Genomic DNA, 23,968 nt, shown 5'->3' with positions numbered 1-23,968 from the left:
GTATTCTGGCAATAAGAACAGTGCTGCCACTTGGGACATAATTTATAGTATGCAAACACCTATTTTGGGTAACATTAAAATATGAAATAAAATATGTAAAGGCTGATCATTGCAGTACTACCTTCCTTTTTGTTGCATTTTTATACCACGTGTTTTGTGTTCGGGTCGCTATAACACACAGACCTGCATTGGCAGTTCTAGGGGACAGCGCAAAGATTAATTTCTGGGAAATGTTTCTAAGTATTATTTGCTATATTGCAACTTCTTTGTATCACACCTGCCATTGAAACAATGATGTTATGATGAATGTACATTTTGAACAAGCTGCTAACTGTGTAACCTGGGGATTGGAAGCAATCCTCATTTTACATTCACTTGCATGTCTTATAGTGTTTGAAAAGAAAATGGCTTTATGTTTGGAGGTTTTATTTTTTCATATGCAAAGTGTTTCAAGTGAGTTACCTCATCTAGTGCACTTGCCTCGTAAGAATCCCCAGGGCTTCCTCCAACAACTCCACCAAGTTTCTCAGTTTAATTATGAGTGCAATTAGTTGTTTGGCAACATGAAAGACAGTAATGGCAAATTTCCTCTGAAGAGGTCAGATAGGGAGGATTTCTGTGGGACTCTTGCCCCTTCAGCTTGGTCCTTCCTAAAGAAAACCTGCCAGATCAGGTTCTTATTCAGCACCGCTAATTTCTGGTTATTTTTATGACTAAGGAAGATGTTTAGCTTTCAGAATATTCTTCTTCTTTCTTGCTGCTATTAAGTTGCCTTTTCAGTTAGGGACTAGAACAATTTTTGAATTGTCGTTTCCTTCCACTTTGCTCACCATTTCCAGTGTCTCCTATGAGAGATAAAAATAAGGTGGCCCCTCTGTCTGCTCAGACAGGGAGATCTGTGTTGGCACTTGCTGGAGACACTGGTGGGTGCAGAGGGGGGAAGCTAAGTGGCAGGCATACCACCTTTACAGAGCTTTTGCTTCCATCCAAGACGCTAGGAAAACTGGCACAAACCTAACATACGAAAGCACAAATAGGGAGGAGCAGAGCACTTATCCAGCACAGGACTGGACTGTCCTATTCACCTTGGTAAAAAGAATGAAGAAAAAGGCTGTGGAGCATTTGATGGTAAGATGCTGGAAAGAGGAACATCTCTCATGTTTATGGTGCTGATTCTTGGAACACGGAGATCCTGCAAGCAAGTGTGGCAGCTCTAAGACTCCTGCTACTTTTACCTGATCTAATGCTGGTTTGAAGAAAGAGCTGCTTCAGAAACTCAGATTCTAGGTTTTTTCCACTCACTGTTGTCAATCCTGCCAGATCTCCCAGTCCCAATTAAGCTTAGTCTGTGTTGGCAGAGGATAATGTCACTTCCAGGATATGCTAAGGTCCTGATAGTATCCAAATAAAAACTGTTACAGGGAAGACAGGACTACAGCTCTTGCTGTCTGTGTGCCATCTACTTCTCTCAGGACTAAGGCCTCTTCCCATTCCCAATGGAACAATTAACATTGTGTTGGGAACTTGATTTCTGCTTCTCAGACTTTCCAGCTCCCATGAAGAATCTCAGGGACCAGCATATCCTTCCTTTGCATTACCTTGTGTCACGTTAGACTTCTGTTGCTGCTAAGCAGGAGAGTCCAAACCATATTTAACCAACTGCTACTCAAGTAGGAGGTGAATGTGGGTTTCTGTAGTCATTGCTACTGAAAGGAGGCAAAAATCGTAGGTCACCTGTTGTGCTTCCTGGTTTACTTGAGAAACTTCATCTGCTGAGACTTGAGTTAGCTTGAAGCAGTGGATCTCAGTACAGTCCCCTTCAACTGTGTCTCCAGCATTAAGAGGGACAGCAGAAGGGATTCGTCAAGTTGCCAGAAGTCCTCACAGATTGCTAGGGACAGAAGGTTTGCAGAAGCTGTGGAAGTTTGTCTCAGGGGGAAGGCAGCAGGGAGATGGAGGGGACGCAGCCTGCTGTAGCTTTAAAGCAGTACTGCGTAGGGATCCACTTAGAAGGATATAGTTGACTAAAGGGATCCGACGCTTGTTTTCCTTGAGTCTTTTTATTCTTCCGGTATCTAATCCCTTTAGAGCCTAAGGTCAACCCCTTTTTGTACTGCAATAACACTGTAATATATGCTTGCACTAATTCTTCTGGTACACCAAGCATGCAAAACAAATTTAAAGCTTTTTTTTTCAGAAGAAAAAGACTGTATTATTGTGTATATAGAAATACTGAGAGAGAATTTGAATTCTGTCTCCTGTATAAAAGCATGCATTGATTACCTGTATGTAGATCATGCTGTAAATGCTGCAGAGTACTGTAAAATCCTACACTTGAAATCACAATGAACAGGCAATGTCATCAAAAACAAACGAAACAGAAGCTGTGCAATGGTTTTCGTGCCTTTTTTAAATCCATGTATGTTAATCCAGACAATCGGAAAAAAAAAAAAAAAAAAAAAAAAAAAAAAAAAAACAAACAAAAAAAAGCTTGTATACTACTAAAACCTTATTAAAGAATCAAAGGCAGCACCTTGTTGATGACTGTTTCTTCGTTTACTTGTTGGCTTTCTTTGGTGATGGCTGGATTTTTTGTTTCCTTTCTTGCTTTGTTTTTCTACTCTCTTTGCTTCCCAGCTCTGGGAAGGTGTCCCCTGCTCATCCTTGGGTACATTGGAGCACTGGGCAGGGAGATGAAGGAGATCTGATAGAACTGTGAGAGTTTTGTTATTTTTAATGAATGTGATCACTAAAAACTTGCAGTTAAGACAGATCTGGGAATTGAAACAAAATTCCGTGACTGTTAGGGATGTGTTTCATGTACTTTGGGAAGGCTGCAGTATGAGTTTAATTTACATAAATTTAGGCTGGTACTAGAATCCATATCACAGCCACAGATTACAACTAGCCCCAACTTCTATAAATTTTTAGAGCTCTCGCTTGATGGTTACCACCATCCAAACTGGGTAAACTTAAGCTAGTACAATACAATGCCTACAAACACATCAGAGCCTGTTTATCATGTTTCTCTTGGTTTCTTACACTGGACATCTTCTCCTGGCAGGCAGCATGGCGTGAAAATGTCATGGGTTGAGGTGGCTGGGTTTTGACCTCCTTGACCTCCAGCCAAGGTCAACCCACAACAGCATAGGATGGGTGGATGGCTGTTACCCATCAGACATTTGACAAGCTGTTTCAGATCATCTGAACTTCCAGCCCCTCCACCGCCCAAAACCCCAGGGAGATGGATGCAAAATTATGGCTGACCTGCAAGTAATGTGCTCCTGCCTGGGCTGCTCAGTGCATCCAGCCACACTCGCCTTTCATCCTGACTTCTGTTTGAAAGCTGCCTCTGCTGTAGAGCGGCATATGGTTCAACCCCATTTGCTTTTGGCCTGTCAGGGATCAAGCTAGAAGAGGAAATACAGCAACAGACCCTGTTTGCTTTGGTGTGAAGTACATAGTTACTAAATCAGTGTTTTTGTGAACCTGGCTGGAGAGGGAGGCTGCAGGCAGGAGGTGCATGCAAAGGCTCTGGTACCTGTGGAAAGGATGGTGGAAACTTTCCGCATGCAGAAGAATCACAAGACCCCAGCTCCTCAAAGACAGAGAGAAGTTTGTGCAGGCAGGTGATGGTCTGGGAGGAAGAGCTGGGATTAGTCTGTGGTCTCTGACTTGGGTTGTACAGTGTGTGAGTCCCTTTCTTGTCTTGGGAATTGTGTGGAGGGTCAGGCAGGATTCTTCTGAGTTTGGTTTAGCAAGGTCCAAAGCCTGTCTTCTCCATGCTTCAAAGTGTGTTTTGGTTTGCCTCTGTGAGGCTGCTGGTATGTGGCAGATGTGTGCGTCTGTCAAGAAGAAGTGTGCAGTGATGCCATGTCTGAGACATGGTCTGAAACAGTAGATAGAAGTGCAGCATTTCCTGAATTTATGTTAGGTAAATATTGTGATTTTTTTTTTCCTGTACCTGGTTAATTTTTGCTTACAAGAGGTGGGACAGAAAAAAATCCCCAATTCTATAGTATAAAGGAAAATTGACTAGGCTCACATGGGAAACTGTTGCCTTTGCCCCAAATCAGTGCAGAGCTGCTTGAGAGAGCAGGCTTTTCTGGAGGACACTGAGCCTACTCTGTACCATGTGTTGCATTAAGCGTATAGAAATTTGACAGAAAATAAACCCCCTTGCGTTCCAGCTGATCCTCACAGATCAGTGGCTGAGTGTGGCTGGGCCTAATTTCTGACTATTACCAATTCAGCACTGTGACTCTGGCTGAGCTCAACAAGAACTTCCACTAGCACAGGTTCACAAATAATGTGGTGTTGACACAATAGGTGTGATTGTGTTGAGTAAGAACTTGATCACAGGTTCACAGATAACCACAGATTGCAGATTCACACGCAACGCAGTTTACCAGTACTATATGTCTGGCCAAGTTCAATAAGAATTTCCATGATTCAGATTCATAAATAGTGTGGTTCATTGAAGCAACAGGAAAGCACGTTCAAGATTGCAGGTTACAGATGCACTTACTACAGAGTGTGAATATGTGTCATGACAAAAGTTATAGTGACAGACATGTGAGAGTGATATATATAAATGTATATTACCGGGTCTTCTCTAACACAGTGGGAGGCACAAAGCTCACCTAAATGCATCCCTTCATGGGAGGAGGAGAGATACAGTCTGTCAACCAAGCAAGCAGAGGTGTTTTCCCTGCTCTTCTTTTTCCTTCTTTTGCTTTTCTTTGCCCTGAAACTCCCTTTCTTTTATACAATAATTTTGGCCCTTCCCAAAGGAGTGGAACAATCACATGTCATAGGTGGGATTTTGGCAACCGTTGTCATACGTGTAAGGCATGTCCTCTTTTCTCTTCATTTGCGTTCCAAGGAGTGTGAAAGTTAATATGAAAATGAGGCTTAATGAGGGTCTTGGTTACTTTTGATCAGAATTTAAAGTTGATAAAAAAGGTAAAATAATCACTTTGGTCCTTCTCCATTGAAGCAGCAGTAAGGGCTGCCTGACCTTTGCCAGACCATCTTTGAACACATCCTGATCTCCTCAACGGACCAGATTTGTAACACAACTTGTTATGGACAGTGAAGAGGAGTGAGGCCGATGGCTGGTACAGAGGTGCAGATGCTTTCCTGTGCCTCACTGAAACAACGTTGGGCCGTGAGGCCACCACTTCTTCGCAGAAAACATTCTGCTGCTTGGCCTTGCTCGAGCCAGATGCAAGGTCAGTGACGGGGCCCAGCTCACGTTTTGTCAGCCAGCATCATCAATTTGTCACTGACCATTTATCACATTATTCACCCTGTGGTCACAGTCATGCAAACAACACCTATAATATTATCTCACATTGAGAGACATCACGAGCTGTGTTTTTCTCTTTCTTGATCAGAGGGGACATCATAAGTTCATTTAACTTCATATAAATGACTTTTGGGATATCTCTCTAGGGCGATTCCTTGTCCTCCTCTTCCACATTTTTCATTTCCATCCACACAAATCTTATGCATACCTGACAGATAACCTGGGTTATCGTTGATCACGTATATGATAATAATACACAAAATACAATAAGTGCAACAAAGAATAATAACAAAGATCGTGATAAGCTTTGTAGCCAGCCAGTAAACTAAAATCCTAACCCACCAAGAAGCTTGTTTAACCATTTGTTTTCCATACTACTTCTAAGATCTCTACTTGCTTTTGCGTACTTCATATGATCTAGTTGGTTATAAAGATCTTTAGTTACATTTGGTATGTGAATGCAGCAGGTGTCATTAGACAGACTCAAATATCCACACACTCCATTTTCAGGAAATAGTAAAAGTTTAACATTAGTCTGTTTTGCACAGCAATTTTGGATGTTGCCTGTAATTGTACCTTTACTTCCTTCAGTCCCATGTGAATTGCATTAGTCAGTGCTTTGATTTGTCCAGTAAGATTATATAACATCATTCCATCTTGGAATGCCATCAACTGGAGTTCTGACAAATACAACCTAATCTGAGAGCCCAATCCCTGAATTTCAGTTTTGTTGGAGTTTCAGTTATAAACTTTCCAATTATGATATTTCAGGCTGTTCAAGTGAGAAAGATTAAAATTTGTGTACCAATATCAACCTCTATGGGAACATCTGGTAATCCAATTGTTCCTTCCCAATTAATGCACCAGTTGGTAGGTCATGTATAATACCAGACACCACAGTGTGGCACTCCCCATACCCTTGGAAAATGCATTCCTCGTGGTGTCTTAGTACACGTGTCCTGGGGAGGAGGATAAATAACGTTTCACTATTAGTCCCAAATTTTAATGATGGCTTAGTGATGTTGCAATTTCATATAGTTGTATTATTTTTAATCCACTTTAAAATATATTTTCCTTCCTCAGTTCCCCAAGTCAGATTTCTGTGTTTTTTCCACAAGATCTCCCAAGTTTTGGTCAAATCCGTAGTTAATATTTCCCAAGGTACTGGTGAGTTGGCATACTGAGGAAAAGATAAACATGCGGTTATTTGACTAACATTTTATGTTTATCCAAAAGCTTGGATTAACTGCAGCATAAAATTGGAAACAAGACCTGACCCTCCATCTAGTAAGAATAACAGTACTTTATCTACATTATAATTGGAATTTCAGTTTCCAAATTTATCATGAAATCAAGTATATGTACTATCACCAAAAACTACCACCTTGTAGGCACTCTGGCTCTGTATATGGCAGTTCTTCACTCTACGTGCAGTTCATCCAGATACAATTCCCCTGCTAAGGCAAAAAGTGGACAAATGCTCAGTCTTGTTGCTAGCCAGAAAGGTTAGGTTAAATTCAGGGTATAATCCACCTGGTACTGATCCGATATATTTTTTCTGAACTATCTCTTGCTTCCCAGGCATAAGGAGTTTTCAGGGTTGTTAATACCATTGTCACTGTCCCAGTTTGAGGCATTTTAGCTGACAGAGGCTGGTCAGCATAGAAGACAGTAGGTTGTTCCCCCAGCTTTCTTTCTGCATCAAAGCAGAGCCATAGAAGGCCTTAATTTTCAGACAACCATTTCCACTCCATATATTATATAACTGATAGATGGCATTAGACAGTCAGATGCCACAGATGACATCCAGGCTCACAGATTTTAAAAAAATCACTTAACTAACCCATTGGAGCGTTCAACAAGACCATTAGCCTGGGGATATTATGGAATGCAAAATATCCATTGGGTTCCATCCTCTTTGGACCAAGCTTGAAATACCATGGCTGTGAAATGTAAGCCTTTGCCACTCTGAATTTCCCCTGGGAGGGGAAATGTGCTGAACTATTCTTTCATAACTCCATTGATACCTCCCAGATAGATAAACCACTGTAGGTTTATGAGCAGTGCCTGCAGGTGACACTGTACCCTTATGAACTGCATCTAGGAGATGGGAAGGTCCCCTCATAATCACACTCTGTCCTCTTTTTATCTGTTCCACCTTTTTCACCACTTGCACCAGGGACAGCAAACCCTTTTCAAGATCAGAGTGTCTCATTTTGGTGTTACTGAAAGAGTGGGAGCCTAACTCCAGTGGTATGTTCAGCTTTTCTGGCCCTTTTGCCATAGATTTCCTGGAGAGCCATGCTCACTGAATCCCCATTCTCTGTGAATAAAGTTGGTTGGATGTAGGGAACCGAGCTGTTGGCACAACCTCAATTCTTTTATTAACAATTCTAATACATTCCCGTGCTGTTCACAGAATCACAGAATATGCCAAGTTGGAAGGGACCCACAAGGATCATTAAGTCCAATCCTTAGCACTGCACAGGACCCTCCCAAAGAGCCACACCTTGTGCCTGAGAGTATCATCCAAATGCTTGGTGCTGTGACCACTTCCCTGGGGAGCCTGTTCCAGCACCCAACCACCCTCTGGGTGAAGACCCTTTTTCTAATATCCAACCTAAACCTCTCCTGACAAACTTCAGGCCATTCCCTCGGGTCCTGTCACTGGTCACCACAGAGAAGAGATCAGTGTCTACCCCTCCTCTTCCCCTCATGAGGAAGTTGTAACTGCAGTGAGGTCTCCCCTCAGTCCCCTCTTCTCCAGGCTGAACAGACCAAGTGACCTCAACTGCTCCTCATACAGCTTCCACTCAAGGCCCCTCACCATCTTCATTGCCCTCCTTTGGACACTCTCTAATAGCTTAATATCTTTCTTATATTGCAGTGACCAAAACTGCACACAATATTCAAGGTGAGGCCACCCCAGTGCAGAGCAGAGTGGGACAATCACCTCACTCGACTGGCTGGCAATGCTTTGCCTGATGGTTGGCCCTGGTTGGCCCTCTTGGCTGCCAGGACACCGCTAACTCGTGTTCAACTTGCTGTCAACCAGGACCCCCAGGTCCCTTTCCACAGCGCTGCTTTCCAGCAACTCATTCCTCAGTCTGTATGTACATCTGGGGTTGCCCCATCCCACATGAAGAATCTGGCACTTCCTGTTGTTGAACTTCATGTGGTTGGTGACTACCCATTTATCAAGGTCTCTCTGCAGGGCCTCCCTGCCTTCAAGGGAGTCAACAGCTCCTCCCAGTTTTGTGTCATCTGCAGACTTGCACAGGATTCCTTCCAGTCCTGTGTCCAAGTAATTTATGAAGATGTTGAAGAGCACAGGGCTCGAGATGAATCCCTGTGGAACCCCACCAGTGACAGGTCTCCAGTCTGATGTTACCCCATTCACTATTACCCTCTGTGCTTGACCCATCAGCCAATTGCTCACCCACCACATGATGTGTTTATCCAGCTGTGGGCTGGACATTTTGTCCAGAAGGATACTGTGAGAGACAGTATCAAAAGCTTTACTGAAATCCAAAAAGATGGTGTCCACTGGCTTCCCTGGATCAACTAGGTGGGTTACCTTGTCATAAAAGGAAATCAGGTTTGATAAGCAGGACTTTCCTCTGACGAAGCCGTGCTGGCTGTGACCAATGACTGCATTGTCTTTTGGGTGCTTTTAAATACCTCCCAGAATAATTTTCTCCATAACTTTACCAGGCACTGAAGTGAGACTGAGGCCTGTAGTTTCCAGGGTCTTCCTTCTTGCCCTTCTTGAAAATCAGGACAACGTTTGCCAGCTTCCAGTCAGCTGGGACCTCTCAGGATTTGCAAGAGAGCTTTCGCAATGATATCAGACAGCTGTTTGAGGATTCTTGGATGAATCCCATCACACCCCATAGTTTTGTAGGGATCCAGCTGGAGCAGCAGATCCCACGCAATTTCATGGTTGACTGGGAGTTGATCATTATTGCAGTCATGGTCCTCCAGCTCAGAGCACTGAGACCCCCTTGGTCCATCATCTGTGTTGAAGACAGAGGTAAAGAAAGTGTTAAACACCTCTGCCTTGTCTCTGTCCCTGTTTGTGAGGTGACCATCCCCATCCTCTAACAGGCCGATGATATTTCTATACTGCCTCTTGCCCTTAATATATTTGAAAAAACTCCTTTGTTGTTCCCTACATTTTTCTGGCCAGCTTCAACTCCAGTTGAGCTTTGGCTGCACAATCTTTCTCCCTAAAGTGACAAGCAGCATCTCCATATTCCTCTCATGTCACTTGACCTTGCTTCCACTGGGGATACACCTTCCTTTTTGCCTTATTTCCAAGAGAAGATCCCTGCTCAAGCCAAGCTGGCCTTCTGCCTCACCTGCTTGACTTCTGACATTTGGGAATTGCCTGTTCCTGTGCCCTAAGGAGGTGATGTTTAAAAAGTGACCAGCACTGAGGGACCATAGCATCTGCAGAAACATTTTTCCAGGGGACCTTACTTACTAATTCCCCGAGCAGCCTGAATTCTGTTCTCCTCGTGTCTGGAGTTGAGGTTTTGCTGGCACTCTCCCTCCTGTTGGCAGAGATTTTAAACTTGATCACTTTGTGGTCACTGTGGCCAAGGCAGCCGCCAATCTCCACTTCGCTCAAGAGGTCCCCTCTGTTGACAAGCAGCAGATCAAGGAGGGCATTTTTCTGAATCAGCTCCCTTAGGACCTGTTCCATGAAGTTGTCATCCAGGTATTTTAGGAATCTTCTGTACCAGCTGTGTGGTGGTCTCAGTTAGTTTCTGGCAAATTGAAGTCCCTCATAAGGACAAGGGTAGTTGACTAAGTGTCCCTTAGTTCCTCAAAGATTAATTTGTCAGCATCATCGTCCTGGTTGGGAGGTCTATAGCAGACTCCCATGATGACATCGGCCTTATTTGTTTGCCCCTTGATTCTTAACCAGAGTCTCTCAACTGTGCCATTGCCAGCTGTGAGCTCCACACATTCTAACCTTTGAACTACCTGATGAAGGGAGATGCCAGACTCTTCTCAGGGGTGCGCAGTGAAAGGTTGAGATGCAATGAGTTGCATTAAAGAAAAGTTAGATATAGGAATTGATATATTAAAACCCCCACCCTTTTAACCATGAAGAGCCTCAAATGCTAGGAGGGGGTCCCAGAGAGGTTGTGGGATCTCCATCCTTGGAGATACTCAAAACTCTGCCGGACACGGCCCATCGCAGCCAGGTCTAAGTTGGTCCTACTTTGAGGGGTGATTGGAGCAGAGACCTCCAGAGATTCCTTATACCTTTTTTATTCTACAACTTTAAGATCCAGGCTAAGCCTCTCCACTCCCAATCTTCTGACATCTTCCCTCAGTTCTCCCCATCAGAACAGCATAGCAGAAAAGTTTTTCTCTGGCCTTTAGGGAATAGTCCTAGGGCAGTTGAATGTGCTTTTATACAAAAGACACATAATAACTGTCAAGACAGGAACCAAGTTTCTCTAGTGAGGTGTACAAACTGGGAACACCTTGTTCAGCAGAGTGACCACTTGCATCAGGCTGCTGATCACATTAACTCAACAGTGAAGAAAGTGTCAGACTCTGATGCCTTGGGACAGTCTCCCTTCTTAACAGCTTCAGGTGATGATAGTAGTGAAGATAAGAAAATATGTGTTACAATAATACTTGGCCCAAGAGCCGGTTCAACAAAGTTTCTTTTAGTTGTATATTTATGCTCTTTGGACTTTCTCCATGGTGCATTTAGAGCGGCAAAGCAGCCACTCTCAGGCTCTTTTAAGGAATGCATTCTGGCAATTTTGGGGTACTGCATGCAACAGTTAAGCAGTCCAAGTCTTCCAAAGGTAGGTAGAAGCCAAGCAATCACTGTTGTGCTTAGGGTGCAGTGTCCATGCAGGGAAAATAGAAAATACATGGAGAAATTGAAATGACAGATAGAAAGGCAGTCCATTTGCTAAATACTGCAAGGAATTTGTAGAAGTGGAAGTACATGGAGGTTAGAAAAGTATCTACAACATGACTCAACAACAGCAAAGGGGCACTAGAGCACAAGAAATAAAGAGCCATTATTTTTTCTTACAGCAACATCCTGCTGTCCAACTTCATGTCATATCTTATTGCTTAGTGCAATCTCATCTCAGAAAAGCTTCTGATGTCTTGCAAGGGAAAGAGCTACTGAGGAAAGAGGGGCTGCTGGAGACAGAGCTGGTGGTGGGACAAGACTGCAGGGCACAGAAACCGAATCTCTGGCCTATATAGGATGTGCATTGCAGGACTGGATTCAGTTCACCTTGACCACAAAGCAGATGAGATGACACAAGCTAAGGGCTGGGAGGAGATTTGAAGGTCTAGATAGGAGCATATTTCAATATGCCAAGAGAAAGCAGCAGTCATCCATCTGCATCATCAATCACAGCATCTAGAAAATGGGGTGCCATAGAGCAGCAGAGGAACCGTTGTTGGGGTTGTGAAACTCATTCCAGTGGGAAGCTCAGCACAAGGCAAGGTCAGGTCCCAGTCCCACTGTGGGAGTGCATCTGTTTGTTCAGGATCTATTTCTTGGGAAAACCAAACCCAGCCAATAGACAGAATCCAATCTTAGGCTATTTAATGGACTAATTTTCAAGAAATGGCTGAGGGAAGAAGCCAAGTGGGTAACTTCCTTTGCAAGGGGTGGTAAGTGCCTCCAAGTTCCACGTGTGTCATCCTGATACAGAAGGTAGAGTAGTCAGTGAAAACCCAAATTAGGCTAATACGGGGCCATCTTCAGGGCCAAGCTTCAGCTTTAATGAAAGAAGAGAAGCAGCTTTGGACTCCAGAGGTATTGCCAAAACCAGTCTGTGTTTTAATTTATAAGATATAAAAAGAAATATTAACTGGATAACAACACCATGCAGAACATCTCGTTGCTGCCCACCAGTCTATTTGAAATGTTTCTGTTGTACATGAGCATAAAAATCTCACATTTTTCAGGCATAATAGTAGGGCAGTTGCTCAGCATGGAATAACATGCAGATTTTCAGCAGAATTTGAAATTGTGCCATTGGACTGAAAAGCCACTGAGGGCTTTTTCTTCTCCCTGGAGACAAAAAGATCTGTTCCCATAGCCAGGTGAAAGTGGGAGCTGTTGGCAGCTCTGGAGTTCTCATAGTTGAGGGGGTGCTTGTTTAGTTGTTAGGCTTGTGTATCCTAAATATCCTCTGACGCTGTCAAATGCCACTTGAAAAAGCAGATATTTGGAGTCCTTCTGTTCATGATTAAATCTTTTCAAGGGTAACATGTAATGCATTATTGACCAGTTGAGTTAATGGAGAGGTTACAGTTTTCCAGCTCTAATAGAAGCATAATCTAAATTATTTGTTTTTAAATCCATTCTGCGGAGTGGTGCTGATGTGATTTTCATTTACAACCAATTGTTAATTAGGCCAAGCTTCAGTGGGCATTTCCTATTTATTTTGTCCTTTGGTCTTGTTTAGTCAAGTGTGTGCATGTGTGTGTGAGCTGCTGTTTTTCTGCAGTATCATTTGCCGTCATTTCACAGCCTGTTCCTGGGCACCTTGCAGGCAGTCTCTCTGCCACAGACTGGAGAAAGACTGCCCCCACCACCTATCCTGTCCACCCTTTGCTTCTCATGGTTGGACACGCTAGAGTCTGATAATGACACTTTATGTGCCAGCTTTCATGACTTGCTGATGATTTTAGTGAACACAGAAGCCTGTAGAAGACAGAAGGAGGAGTTGTTGGAGGGATATAGGAGCAGAAGAGGGGATGGATAGTGCAGCAGCAGAACGCAGTAACACTACAAGGGTTACTGCCCCAGGGACAATGGTGGATGGCAATGGAAAGTGATAAGGAAGTTAGGGGTGCCTCTAGCCCAGAGGTGCCTCTTGAGTTCACTATGGCCTGGGGCATAAAAGAGAGTTACTGAGTGGTTCCAGTAAAGGAGTGAATATGTAGATATATAAATACTGAAATAAATGTAGAAATACTGAAGAAGATTGGGAAACGTAAAAAAAATCCTGAAGAATTGCTTGAAAACAGTTCTATTTGGTCCAGGTTCAAGACCGCTAACAAATGAACTTCTCTGGCACATTTTTTTGCCTTCATTGGTAAGTATCTGTAAATCTCTGCTTTTTAAGGTTTATATGAATCAAATGATGGAGTGACCACTGCTCAGGCATGTATTTTGGAAGAGTGGTGGACTAGATACTTTCCACAGATTCTTCCTACTGCTGTTTATCCTGATGTCTTCTGTGTCAACGTTGTGTCTGAATATTAACTAACCCTCTTTTGTCACATCTGTCTTCTTGCAGGCATATATGCTGAAGTCATTTGAAATGAATGGCCTGCCCAAGGTAGTCCCTTTAAGTTTGCCTTATCAAGACTTCAGAAAAGACATGTCAGACTACTGGGAAAAGCCTAAAGTATCCCAGCGGATAAAGAAAGTTGATTTTTCAAATATTGTCTTGACTGCTCCTTGCAAACCTCTGGAACCTTATCTGGAAATGAATGGAAAAGAGGAGGAGGAAGAAGATGAGGAAGACTATGAGGAGGAGGAAGATGAGGAGGATGAAGGGGAGGAGGGAAGCAATGAGATTGACATGCACAGTGGTTCCAGCAGCGACCTGAGTCAAAAAAGCACAGAGCGCAGCCAGGAGTGTGCACCATCCACGCTCCTGGCTGATGACCAGAAGGGATCGAAGGGTCGAGCATCCACTGCTGACGGGGACGTGGAGCTGGAGGAAGGCTCAAAAACACTAGTGCTGTTTTCACCAGGTGATCTGAAAAAGTCTCCTGTGGCTACAGACTTAGCTCCAGAAGTTGATCTGGGCACTCTTGCTGCACTGACACCTCAGAGCGAGCGGCCTCAGCCTATGGGTAGCCAACTGGATGTATCTGAGCCAGGGACCCTGTCCTCAGTCCTTAAATCTGAACCAAAGCCTCCCGTGGCAGTGGCTACAGCTTCCTCCCCCTTTACCAAAGTTGAGCGCACATTTGTTCATATTGCTGAAAAGACCCACTTAAATGTCATGTCTTCCAGCAGCCAGCTGATGCGGCATGAGGAGTACTGCCCTCCGGGACAGTTTGAGGAAGTAATTATTGAAGAAGAGCTGGAGGACAACCTGGTGCTGGTAGAGAATGGAAGCATACATTCGGGGCTAGAAGGGGTGGAGACTGAGAGCTGCGCACTTTCAGCTAATCACATTGAAACCACCTCAGAGACAGTGGGGGAGCAGCTGGCCCTTCCCAACGGCATAGCAAAGCCTCCTGAGGACAAGCAGAAGCTCTCCAGCAAAGCGGTGCTCTCGCTGGATTTGGAAGAGCCTGGCAAGGTGGTTACAAGGGAGACTGGCCTTGAGAAGTGGGTTGAGAAGCCAGCATCAGTAGCAGGACACCTTAAGCGAGAAGAGACCCTCCTTGACACACCACAGCAGGGCCCCAGGAGGCTGCTGGGCTCCAGGTATAGAAGTCGGATACCCATTTTGTTCTCTGAGGAGGACACCGGCTCAGATCTTTCAACTTCACTCTCAGCCAAAGAACGGCTTTATAAGAGGGCAAAGCAACCTGACTTGGCTCGCCTGGTGATGGAGAAGAGACAGAACCGCCTCATCCGGCTGGCCTCTGGGGCTTCCTCCTCAGCCTCCTCCAGCGACGAGAGACAGCGAGCCTCAGAAACCCTGTCAGCCACTGGTTCTGAGGAGGACACCCATGACTCTGATGATTCTATCCCAAGGAAGGGAGGGAAGAAGGCTGCACTCCTGGGGAAAGAAGAGAGACCCATAAGCACAAAGAGTAGAATTCCTCGTCCTGTCACACCAGTGAAAACACCACTGGAGGCAGCAAGGTCAGAGATCTCCGTGGCTGTTGCAATTGCAGGGCTGTGCAACTCCCCGCAGGATGCAGCTGCTGTCTGCAGGTAAGATGAAAACGGTGAGAAATGCGAAGTGTTGGGCTTTTTGAGGAGACAGAGCCATGGCTCTGCTCTTCTCCCATGACTTCACCCTTCACTCAGCTTGAATGGATGGTCCATCCTTGTTTCCTACTGTCATTTCAGCTCAGCGGTGTGTGTAATTTTCACCTCTCTCTCTTCTTTTTTTGAAGCCTCTCTTCACTTGCCCTGGCTTTCCTTCCACAAGCTCTTTCACTTGGTCTGATCCTGCTAATAGCAGGTGCCCCTTGCAGAAACTCCCCTTCATCCTCCTTCTTTTCTTCCCATGCAGGCTTCAGACACAGAAATCAGCTGGAGGTGTCCCAAATGAATGCCGAATAACGCAGATACAAAGCCGGCTTCCTTCTTCACCGAGTTCTACTTCTCTTCCTCCACGGAGCAGCTCACGGAGGTCCAGTGGTGCATCCCCTCGGAGCCCTGTCCTTCCTTCAAGGAACCCCAGTACATCCCCCAAAAGCCAGCTGCCACCTCGGAGGGAAAGTCCTTCTCCCTGCCGACAGCGTAAGCCAGGGACTGCTCCTCAGCGAGTTCCTCCTTCCCCCCGACCTCAGCCCTCAGCTCAGGCTCAGGGGCCAACAGGAGATTCCCTGCCATCTCCTAGCATGGCCAAAAAACGACAAAGAGGAAAAACCCAGACTCAGAGTCCAGCAACCAAAGGAAAGCAGATGTCCCTGGAAAGTAAGGCAGCTGCCAGATAATGATCTTCTTCTGCGAGCCCAACACACTGGGTAACTTCTGAATATAGTATACACTTGAGATGCTGCAGCACAGCCTTCCATGCTGGACCCACGAGTGTATAGCAGTAGCTGTACTTCAATGCTTCACTCACACTCTCACCCCACACTGCAATCAGCTCCCATGGGCCTGACAGCCTCTGAGCCACGGAGCCTTCTTCAAGGGAGACATCCAGCCCGCAGCTCACGCTTGCTAGCGCACAGCACCAAACAGTGACCCCAGGCAGCCTGCCCAGTGCCTGGCCCTCCTCCCTCGCCAGGGATTCCCCTCTCTCTGTTAGCAATACCAGTCTCCAACACCACCCCCAGCTGTGGAAAGAGGAGCAGAGGAGAAGAGAGCAAGGCCTGCTAAAGAGGAAGGCTCCTGTCCTTCAGGCAGCTCCCTCCTTTCTCCTTGCTGGGAAAACACCAGCCTTGGGCGCTGCCATCTACCTGAATGTTGGCTCACCTCCTGCCATCTCTGTTAGCAGGGGATTGTCTCCAGCTTAGCCAAGAGGGAGGGATGTGTCCTTGTGTGCTGAGAGAAGAGAAGCAGCAAGGTGGAGGGGTCTCTTCTTTCCAGAGATCCCTCTACAGGTGGGCATTGGGAGACAGGCAGTTCTTGCTAGATGCTCCTACCTGCTCCAATATGTCCCACAGAGGATGCCATCTGGCATTGCTGCTCAGTTGACACTGCTGCTGTTTCAGCAGACACCTGTGTGGTGGGTACTCAGGTGGAAGTAGGGATGCAGCTTGCTGGGAAATCAAGAGGTCTTGCTAATTAATGTAGAAGGGAGCACACTGCAGCCACTTCTGTCTCAAACACCAGACTGTGATCTGTGGACACTGCATCTCCCAACAAGGGTGGTCCCTCTGGCCCTGAGTGTGGTTGGTGCCACAGACCTGTAGTCCACCAAACACAGCTCCATCGTGAAGATGTGAATAGTCACTGGATGCCTTTAGCTTTGGTGCCCCTTGCACCTAAATTTCTTGTGTTTTATTGTCACGCTCTTGGTGTTTGTGAATTTTGGCACTGTGGTTGAAAGTTCCCCTACGTGGCAGGGTGGGAAATTATTATCCTGTAGTATACCCAAAAGATGCTGCTTTGCAAGGAGAGGTTTGCTGGCACGCTGTGGATACCCTGTGCATTTCTATCCAAGAGTATAGTGGGTTGAGTGGCAGAGGTCAGGTTTCTGTCTTTTTCTTGGTGCTCAACTCTGCCACATGTTGCGTCAGCACTAACAGTGTGAACATAAAAGTAAGGACTGTGCTCTTCAAGTAGTATTATCAGAGCAGAAGCTTAGCACTCAGCTAGAACTAAATCATTCAACTTTTTAGCCCCCAGACTAATTAGGAAGGCTTGAAAATAAAAGTGAGGAGGACCTGGCCGCATTTGAAGAGATCTTGAAGTAGACGAAATTTTCCCCGCACCTCACAGGAGAAAATAGTCCAGATCCAAATAGTTTGGGCTTCACACCATTGTCATGCCTAAAAGAGGCTCTGCATGAGGCAGAACAAAAACAAAGTTGCTCTGTACACCTATTCTTGCAGCTGCAACTACCTGCAAATATTTTCTATTTGCAGACAACAAAGCCTGATGAAAGGAGTCTGGACAGTAATAACCTTGATTCATTTGGACATGAATACAAGCAGTCACACTGATGGCTATTGAGTCCAAGAAATCCTGAAGTTGTTCATATCTACAGGATATTCCAGGAACTGTCCTGGAAAGGAGCATGAGAACTGTGACAGGGTGGCTGGGAGAAAAGGGTGCTCCTTGGACACCCAAACAGGGAAATGTCTAGAAACAGGACACAGGAGTTACCTCTTTATATGGCAGTTGCCAATGCTAAGAATTTATTTCACCTAGTTCAAAATGTTTTCCAATGACATGGTTCATCCTGGTTGGGTAAACAGCAGAGCTTCCACTCTAGAAACACATGCAGAGCAGCATTGGCAACTCAGAGGGAACTCAGGCTGTGGTTTGATGGACTGTGCAGATGTTGCCACCAAAAGCAACATTCCTCCAAATTCCAGCTGCCTCATTGCACTTCTACCACCTCACAATGGAGCAGTTATTTGTTAAAGTGTCTGGAAATGCTTATCCAGCATGAAAACAACAGCTCTGGTTTTCTGGTTTGGTTTTCATCTGGTTCAGTTCATCAGTCAGGCTCACCATTTGGTCACACAATAGAAGAAGGAGAGGACAGAGAGTGTGACCACTTCTAGTGGCACTGTAATGTCATATGAGTTTGAAGTGTGGGTCAGAACAGAACCTAAATATGTCCTGCAGGTTTAGAAACTAGAAAACAGAATAAACACAAACACAGATTCTTCTGAGAAACATAAATCATAATGGGACTCCTATTAATTTATCGGAGGGCTATTAATTTTAGTGTGTTCAGATGGTAAGACTTTGTCGTGAAGCCTTTACCAGATCTCCATCCAGGTCTTAGATGCACCTGCCAAAAATGACACTGAAAGAGCTTGGAAAGAGGACTACAGGACTATTGACAGGGTTAGCAAACCTGCCTCATCATGGGAAGCCAATAAAGCACAATCAAAGTATTTGTTCAAGAGAAAGTTTAAAGGAGAGTTTTTGGCGGCACACCTATACCCGTGTCAGGGAGGAAGCTTCAGGGCAGAGACAAGGTCAGGTTGGACAGGGACCTGAGTAGCCTGCTCTTTTGGAAGGTGTCCCTGCCCATTGGGAGTGGGGCTGGAACCAGATGATTTTACAGTCTTTTCCAACCCAAACCATTCTAGGGTTCTATGATCTTCCATCTGGCACATGAAGGAGGGAGTAGCTGAGAACAGCAGAGGAAGAAATTGGGCAAGCTTTTAGTTGTGAGCAATCCTCCAGTGAAACTCCTACAGAAATGTGGGGACTTTTTCTTACTAAAAGGTTTCTAAGAAACCGAGCTTTATTCTAAGGGGTCTTTCTACCATGACCCAGCCACAAGTAGCAGGCAAGATGCTGATGACACCAAGGTAGCATCTCCTTGTGGTGCAGTAGATTCCTGGTCCCACCAGGACTTGTGCCAAAGCTGTCATAGGCTGGAGAGGCATGAGACAAGTCCCACAGTTTTCAAAAAGCCAGAGAAAGATCAGCAGCACAAAAAATAACAGCCATTCCCAGCACTGTTTGACAGGGCTGGGCTGAGGGTGCAGCTGAACCCACAGAGATCTGGGACTAGCATTAGTCATCTCTCCTTGTGGTCATGCTACCAGACTCCCTGCCCCAGCACCTTCCTGCTTCCCAGCTGTCTCTGACATGGAGCGGAGCAGGAGAGTGCATCAAAAGCATGGTGTCTCCAGGTCATGTCTTCTGGGGTGGTACCCCAGGGTACTCCCATCACTGGGGAGCAGCACACCCTGTTTGCAGGAGTTCACAGTCCTCTTGTTTGTCTCTCAAGAGGCATTTTCTGGCGGGTGGATCAGCAGGGATACTCTCTGTTAGTATTACGGGGAAAACAGTCCTCTAAAAGGGTTAACAACTCCTCTGGCTCCTCTCTTCTTCCACTGCCCTGCAGGAAAGTTGGAAGGGCAGTTGGAGCAAACACAGGAGATCATGTTTGGGAACAAGAGGGGAGGAAGCTGTGATGTTAGGGAGAAGTTAAGTGGTGGAGGAATGCCAGATGATCTAGTCTGGCCTCACAGAACAGGATGGGCTATCACATCCCAGAAAGGTGGGGAGGCAAGATCCTGCTGTTCTCTGCGATGAGTCCTGTGCAAACTCTGTCAAGCCTCGAGGACACATGGGACTGCTCAAATACTGCTATTGGTGTGTAGCTGTGTCCTTGCTGCACTGCAGAGGAGAGAAGATTGAAGAGAAGACAGTGCTGACCAGAGCAGAGGAAATGTCTAGGAAGAATAAAAAACCATGTGTGGGGTCAGGGAAAGAGAAGCAGGTTTCCCAGAACTTTCCCATGTTTGTGAGAATTTCTAGAAACAGCCTCATGCTACATGGTTCCCATCAGTGTCTTTGCTTCAGGGTCTGTCCTGGCCAGCTGCAGGTAATCGTGCCCATGTGTGTTTTGAGGGAACTCCTGGGACAAGCTACCACTGTGCCTTCATCTGTGTGTGCATTGGCATGGGCAGTGGGAACAGACAGGTCTAGTTCAGGGGAGCTTTATGGGGTCCCATATGTGTTGGGACTGTAAGTGTCTTTGGGACTGCCTGGTGTCATGCTGAGTCTTCACATTGCAGGGGTTTTATCTGCCAGCCGAGAGAAGGTGGCACACTGGTTGGTAAAAAGAGTCAGTGGCTGTTGCCTGGTCAGGAGTTGATTGCAAAGAAACAGGGATACAGGGGGGATGTGCCAAGTGGCAAATCTGAGTTGTCAGCGCTAAACCAGTGTGACAACAGATTATATGAGCAGAAGAAGAAAAAGGACCAATGCCACCACTCAGACTAATACCATGGAGAGGCTCAAATACACGGATGGATGGAGCTGCTTAACTGATTTGTCTGGTTGGCAGCATAAAAACACTTCTGCTTACCTTCGTGCAAAAGGTGTTTTGGTAACAGATGTCTCTGAGTCAGTTGTGCTTGGAATCTGTGAGGGGCAGGAGACTTTCTAAATAAAGAATATTATAATATATATGTTATTATAACAATATAATATAACTAGTGACCATTATATATAGTGGCTAAAGGTTAAAAAGGATCCTGCTATTTTCAAGGAAGTCTTCTGATACTGTGACTTCTAATGTGTGCAGGACTGACTGCTGTGTGCAGTGAATGTGGGTGGAGGAACAGGCTACCACCCTACCAAAGTGCATGTGAGCTGTGAGGCTCCACTTGCCTGAGCACGAACTAGGGCCAAAGCACCACAGCTTGGGGGGTTGGCAGCTGTCATAGTTGCCATGTGACCTGTAATAGCTCCTGGAATGACATACATCTCTGTGGGGCATGGACCAGGATCTGAAGTGTCACTGCTGCCTTTGACTAACACAAGCATTGAGAGTTTGGTGGTGAAACATTTCAATTGAATGCAAGTTGTATCAGGGCAAGAGAATGTTTCACATTTCTCCTTTCCAACACAGAGGTGTTTTCTCAGTGTAGATCCTGCTCCAGTAGCAGCTCAGTGGTCCCTTAGTGCACTTCTTTCTTCTCTGTATAGTTTACTGACCCGTGGCATGATCCCACCACTATTCTACATGTATAGGCACCAATGCTCACCTAAGGCCTTGCCCTACACATCAATCACCTGCAGTTAAATTAATCTTGTGAACACAGTAAAAGTCCCATTGTGGACATGATGAGTCTGGTATCAAATGAATTTCTTCTGGCTTAACTGAAACATGCCAGTGCTTTATCTGTTTTCCAGCTGCTCTTACAGCTCCACAAGAGGGAGAGAGCTTGGCCTCCTGTTCAGGCCCTTTCCTCTTGGGGTGCCTGCTTGTAACTGGGCTTCTGGGTGGAAGCCTGTGGGCTCACTCTGTGCTGGTTCCCGAGGTCCTCTGCAGAACCCCCAATAGTTGTTGTGCTCTTTATTAGCCTGTTGCTGCACTCCAAGGGTCTGGGACCACGCTGACAGTGACAGCAGAGCCAACTGACGTTAAGCCTTCCCTATGAGCTTTGGCATTGGTATCTTTGTGAGGCCAGAGAATATCTGTTGTTGCCAGCCTGATGTGAGCTATGATCCGGAGTACAGCCAAAATCCCATGAAATGACAGTGATTTGTACACCATCACTCTCCTGTCCCTTCATTCCTAATGTATCTCCTCTAGCAAATCTTGTCTTCAAAGTCACCATATACTCCCTGCAGGTCAGCCCCTCTATGCTTGGGGGATTGAAGCCCTCTTGGATTCTGCAGAGCTTGAGGCAGACTTGGCCACCAACCTATGCAGCATGCCCTGCACCATGCAGGCCAGTGCTCTTGGTCATAAGGAGGAACATCCCTTTTATTTCTGGAGCTGCAAATGTCTGGAAAGCAGGTTTAAAGTAAATATCAATGCCCTCTGTGCTGAAAGGAGGAAGGGAGCTACCAAATCCAAATGGATTCCTGGTAGGGACCGAGATAATAACTGCTCCTGCTCTTAGCTCCTAAACCAGAGGGGCCTGCAGGTGTGAGACCTCTGCTTTGGTGAGGGTACTGCTGGACTGGTATCAGCGTGGGGCTTCTCAGTTGCTGCTCTGCCTCTGGCCTTGTTCATATTGCCCCTGCCTGGAGCTCAGGAAGGTCTGACATGGGGTCACTGGAAGAGGCAGGGGCTAACATTTACTCAGCACATGGGTAGGTGAGGCCAAGGTGCATGGCATGGGCTCTGGGACTATTGCCTGCAGAGGGGGGATGAGCTCTGCAGGACATAGAGGTTTAGTGAAGGAGTCCAGGCTCAACCATGTGTGTGAAAACCAGTGTCAGCGACACTACTGTGCTCTGGGACCTGGGCTGCTTCTTCTCCAGACAGGAATTGGAGGTGGAAACACAGATAATTTTATATATCTCCTTCTAACATGATAGCATGGGATTCTACACTAGACATTGTATCTGGCACATCGATATTTTCCTTCACCTCTGGCACACTCTGGAGACAGGACTTCTGCTCCTTGGTACTGCCTGCCTGGAAATGTGACTGGGTCCAAAGGCTAAGTCTCTCTACATATCTTCTTTGCATTCTTTAGGAAAGCAGCTGGAGAATGTTTACACTCTGCAAACAGAATGTAGGACTCCGACTGAGGAACCACAATCCGGTTCAACTGCATGGCAAATTTCTTGGCCATAAAATCTGGCATGCATCACAGAGGCCCTGTCTGTGTACAGATCCACCTGGCATTTGTCATAATTTCAGATCGCATCTTAAAGAAAAATAAATGATGATGCCATTTCTTGTTCATACCAGACACAGTTGTCATTAGATTTGTTATTAAAAGGGGATTCTCGATCATGCCATTAAAAGCCTGTCTACCTTTTCATTGGTGTCTTCTCCTATTTATTGGTGTTGCCACATGTGAAGCAGAAATACCACCTGAATTGCTGCCAGGGGACCTTGTCTACAATTGTGCTTGGGTTTCATTCCAGCTGTGTGGCAGCTCTGCCCCCCCTTCCTTCTCTGAAACCTCCTGCAGAGTTGTGCCCAGGTTGTCATAAAATCTCCTCACAAGGTATGTTCTTTTTTTCCTATATCATGTCAACTCCGTTGGCTGTGACTAACCCCAAAACACGTGCTGGCAAGGACCAAGAGCATTACGTTGTTTCTATATGAGCACTGATGCAGCTTCTACCTGGTGCATGTAAACAGGCCTGCAAAAGCTCAGAGCTGTGTGATTTGCTGGCAGCCTTTCACTGTGTCACAGTGGTAAAAGTGGCTCTCTCTTCTCTAGGGCCTTCTGATTCATGCAAGCAGGCAAAATCAAAGGAACAGCTTGGAGGAATGCACCAGAGCGGGCCTGTTGCTATTCATGCAAGACATGTTCCTGCACGATGAATCTTGTTCACAACCACACATCAGGCAGCAGGCTCAGCCATCCAGTTCCAAAACAGCATCTTTCAGAGAGCAAAGGCTGCTTTTTTAACAAAATGAAACCAAACTAAAATAAAAATTTAAAAAGTAGCATTTGTAGAGATGTTTGCAGGACCTACATCTAGCTGGTCCATGCAGTCCAACTGGGACCTGCCTGGGGGATCTTCACTGAACTCCAGAGCTGGCCAGGGACAGTGTTTCACATGACTAGTCTCTTGCTCTTCCATTTTGTATGGTTTTCCCAATTTGAGCACCACTGGGATCATAACAATATCTCCCTGACCCTGTCTGTGCTGAGACCAACCAGCTGGGGCTGCAGTTGAACCTGCACATTAATAGGCAGGAAGTGGAGCAGAAGCAAACCAGTAATGTGGCATGGTTTGACTTTTAATACTCTTTGACAATCTGACATGTCAGTTGAGGACAACAGCTCTTACAACAGTCCTTTAACTGTGTGCAATTTGCCTCACGTCTATCGTGTGCAGACCACACGTAGTAGCAGTTTCTTATCTAGCTTTGGGAAGGGGTAGTTGAA

The 23,968-nt window shown here is 45.7% G+C and overlaps 1 protein-coding gene across 3 annotated transcripts in view; it reads left to right on the top strand.

Annotated features, from left to right (window-relative positions):
• The window catches only part of TTBK1 (tau tubulin kinase 1), a 108,861-nt gene extending 85,994 nt beyond the window's left edge, over positions 1 to 22,867 (top strand). For all 3 annotated transcript variants that reach the window (XM_017818916.1, XM_017818917.1, XM_017818918.1), the window contains 2 exons: positions 13,615 to 15,218; positions 15,523 to 22,867. In XM_017818916.1, the coding sequence (XP_017674405.1) occupies positions 13,615 to 15,218; positions 15,523 to 15,949 (2,031 nt within the window). In that variant the 3' untranslated portion in view covers positions 15,950 to 22,867. The remainder of the gene's footprint in view (positions 1 to 13,614; positions 15,219 to 15,522) is intronic.
• Positions 22,868 to 23,968: the final 1,101 nt, after the last annotated feature.

The sequence above is a fragment of the Lepidothrix coronata genome, unplaced genomic scaffold (genome assembly GCF_001604755.1).
Source record: "Lepidothrix coronata isolate B3197 unplaced genomic scaffold, Lepidothrix_coronata-1.0 Scaffold71, whole genome shotgun sequence".
NCBI lineage: Eukaryota > Metazoa > Chordata > Aves > Passeriformes > Pipridae > Lepidothrix > Lepidothrix coronata.
The sequence above is the reverse complement of the archived record's forward strand: the minus strand, read 5'-3'. Positions and strand labels throughout refer to the sequence as shown.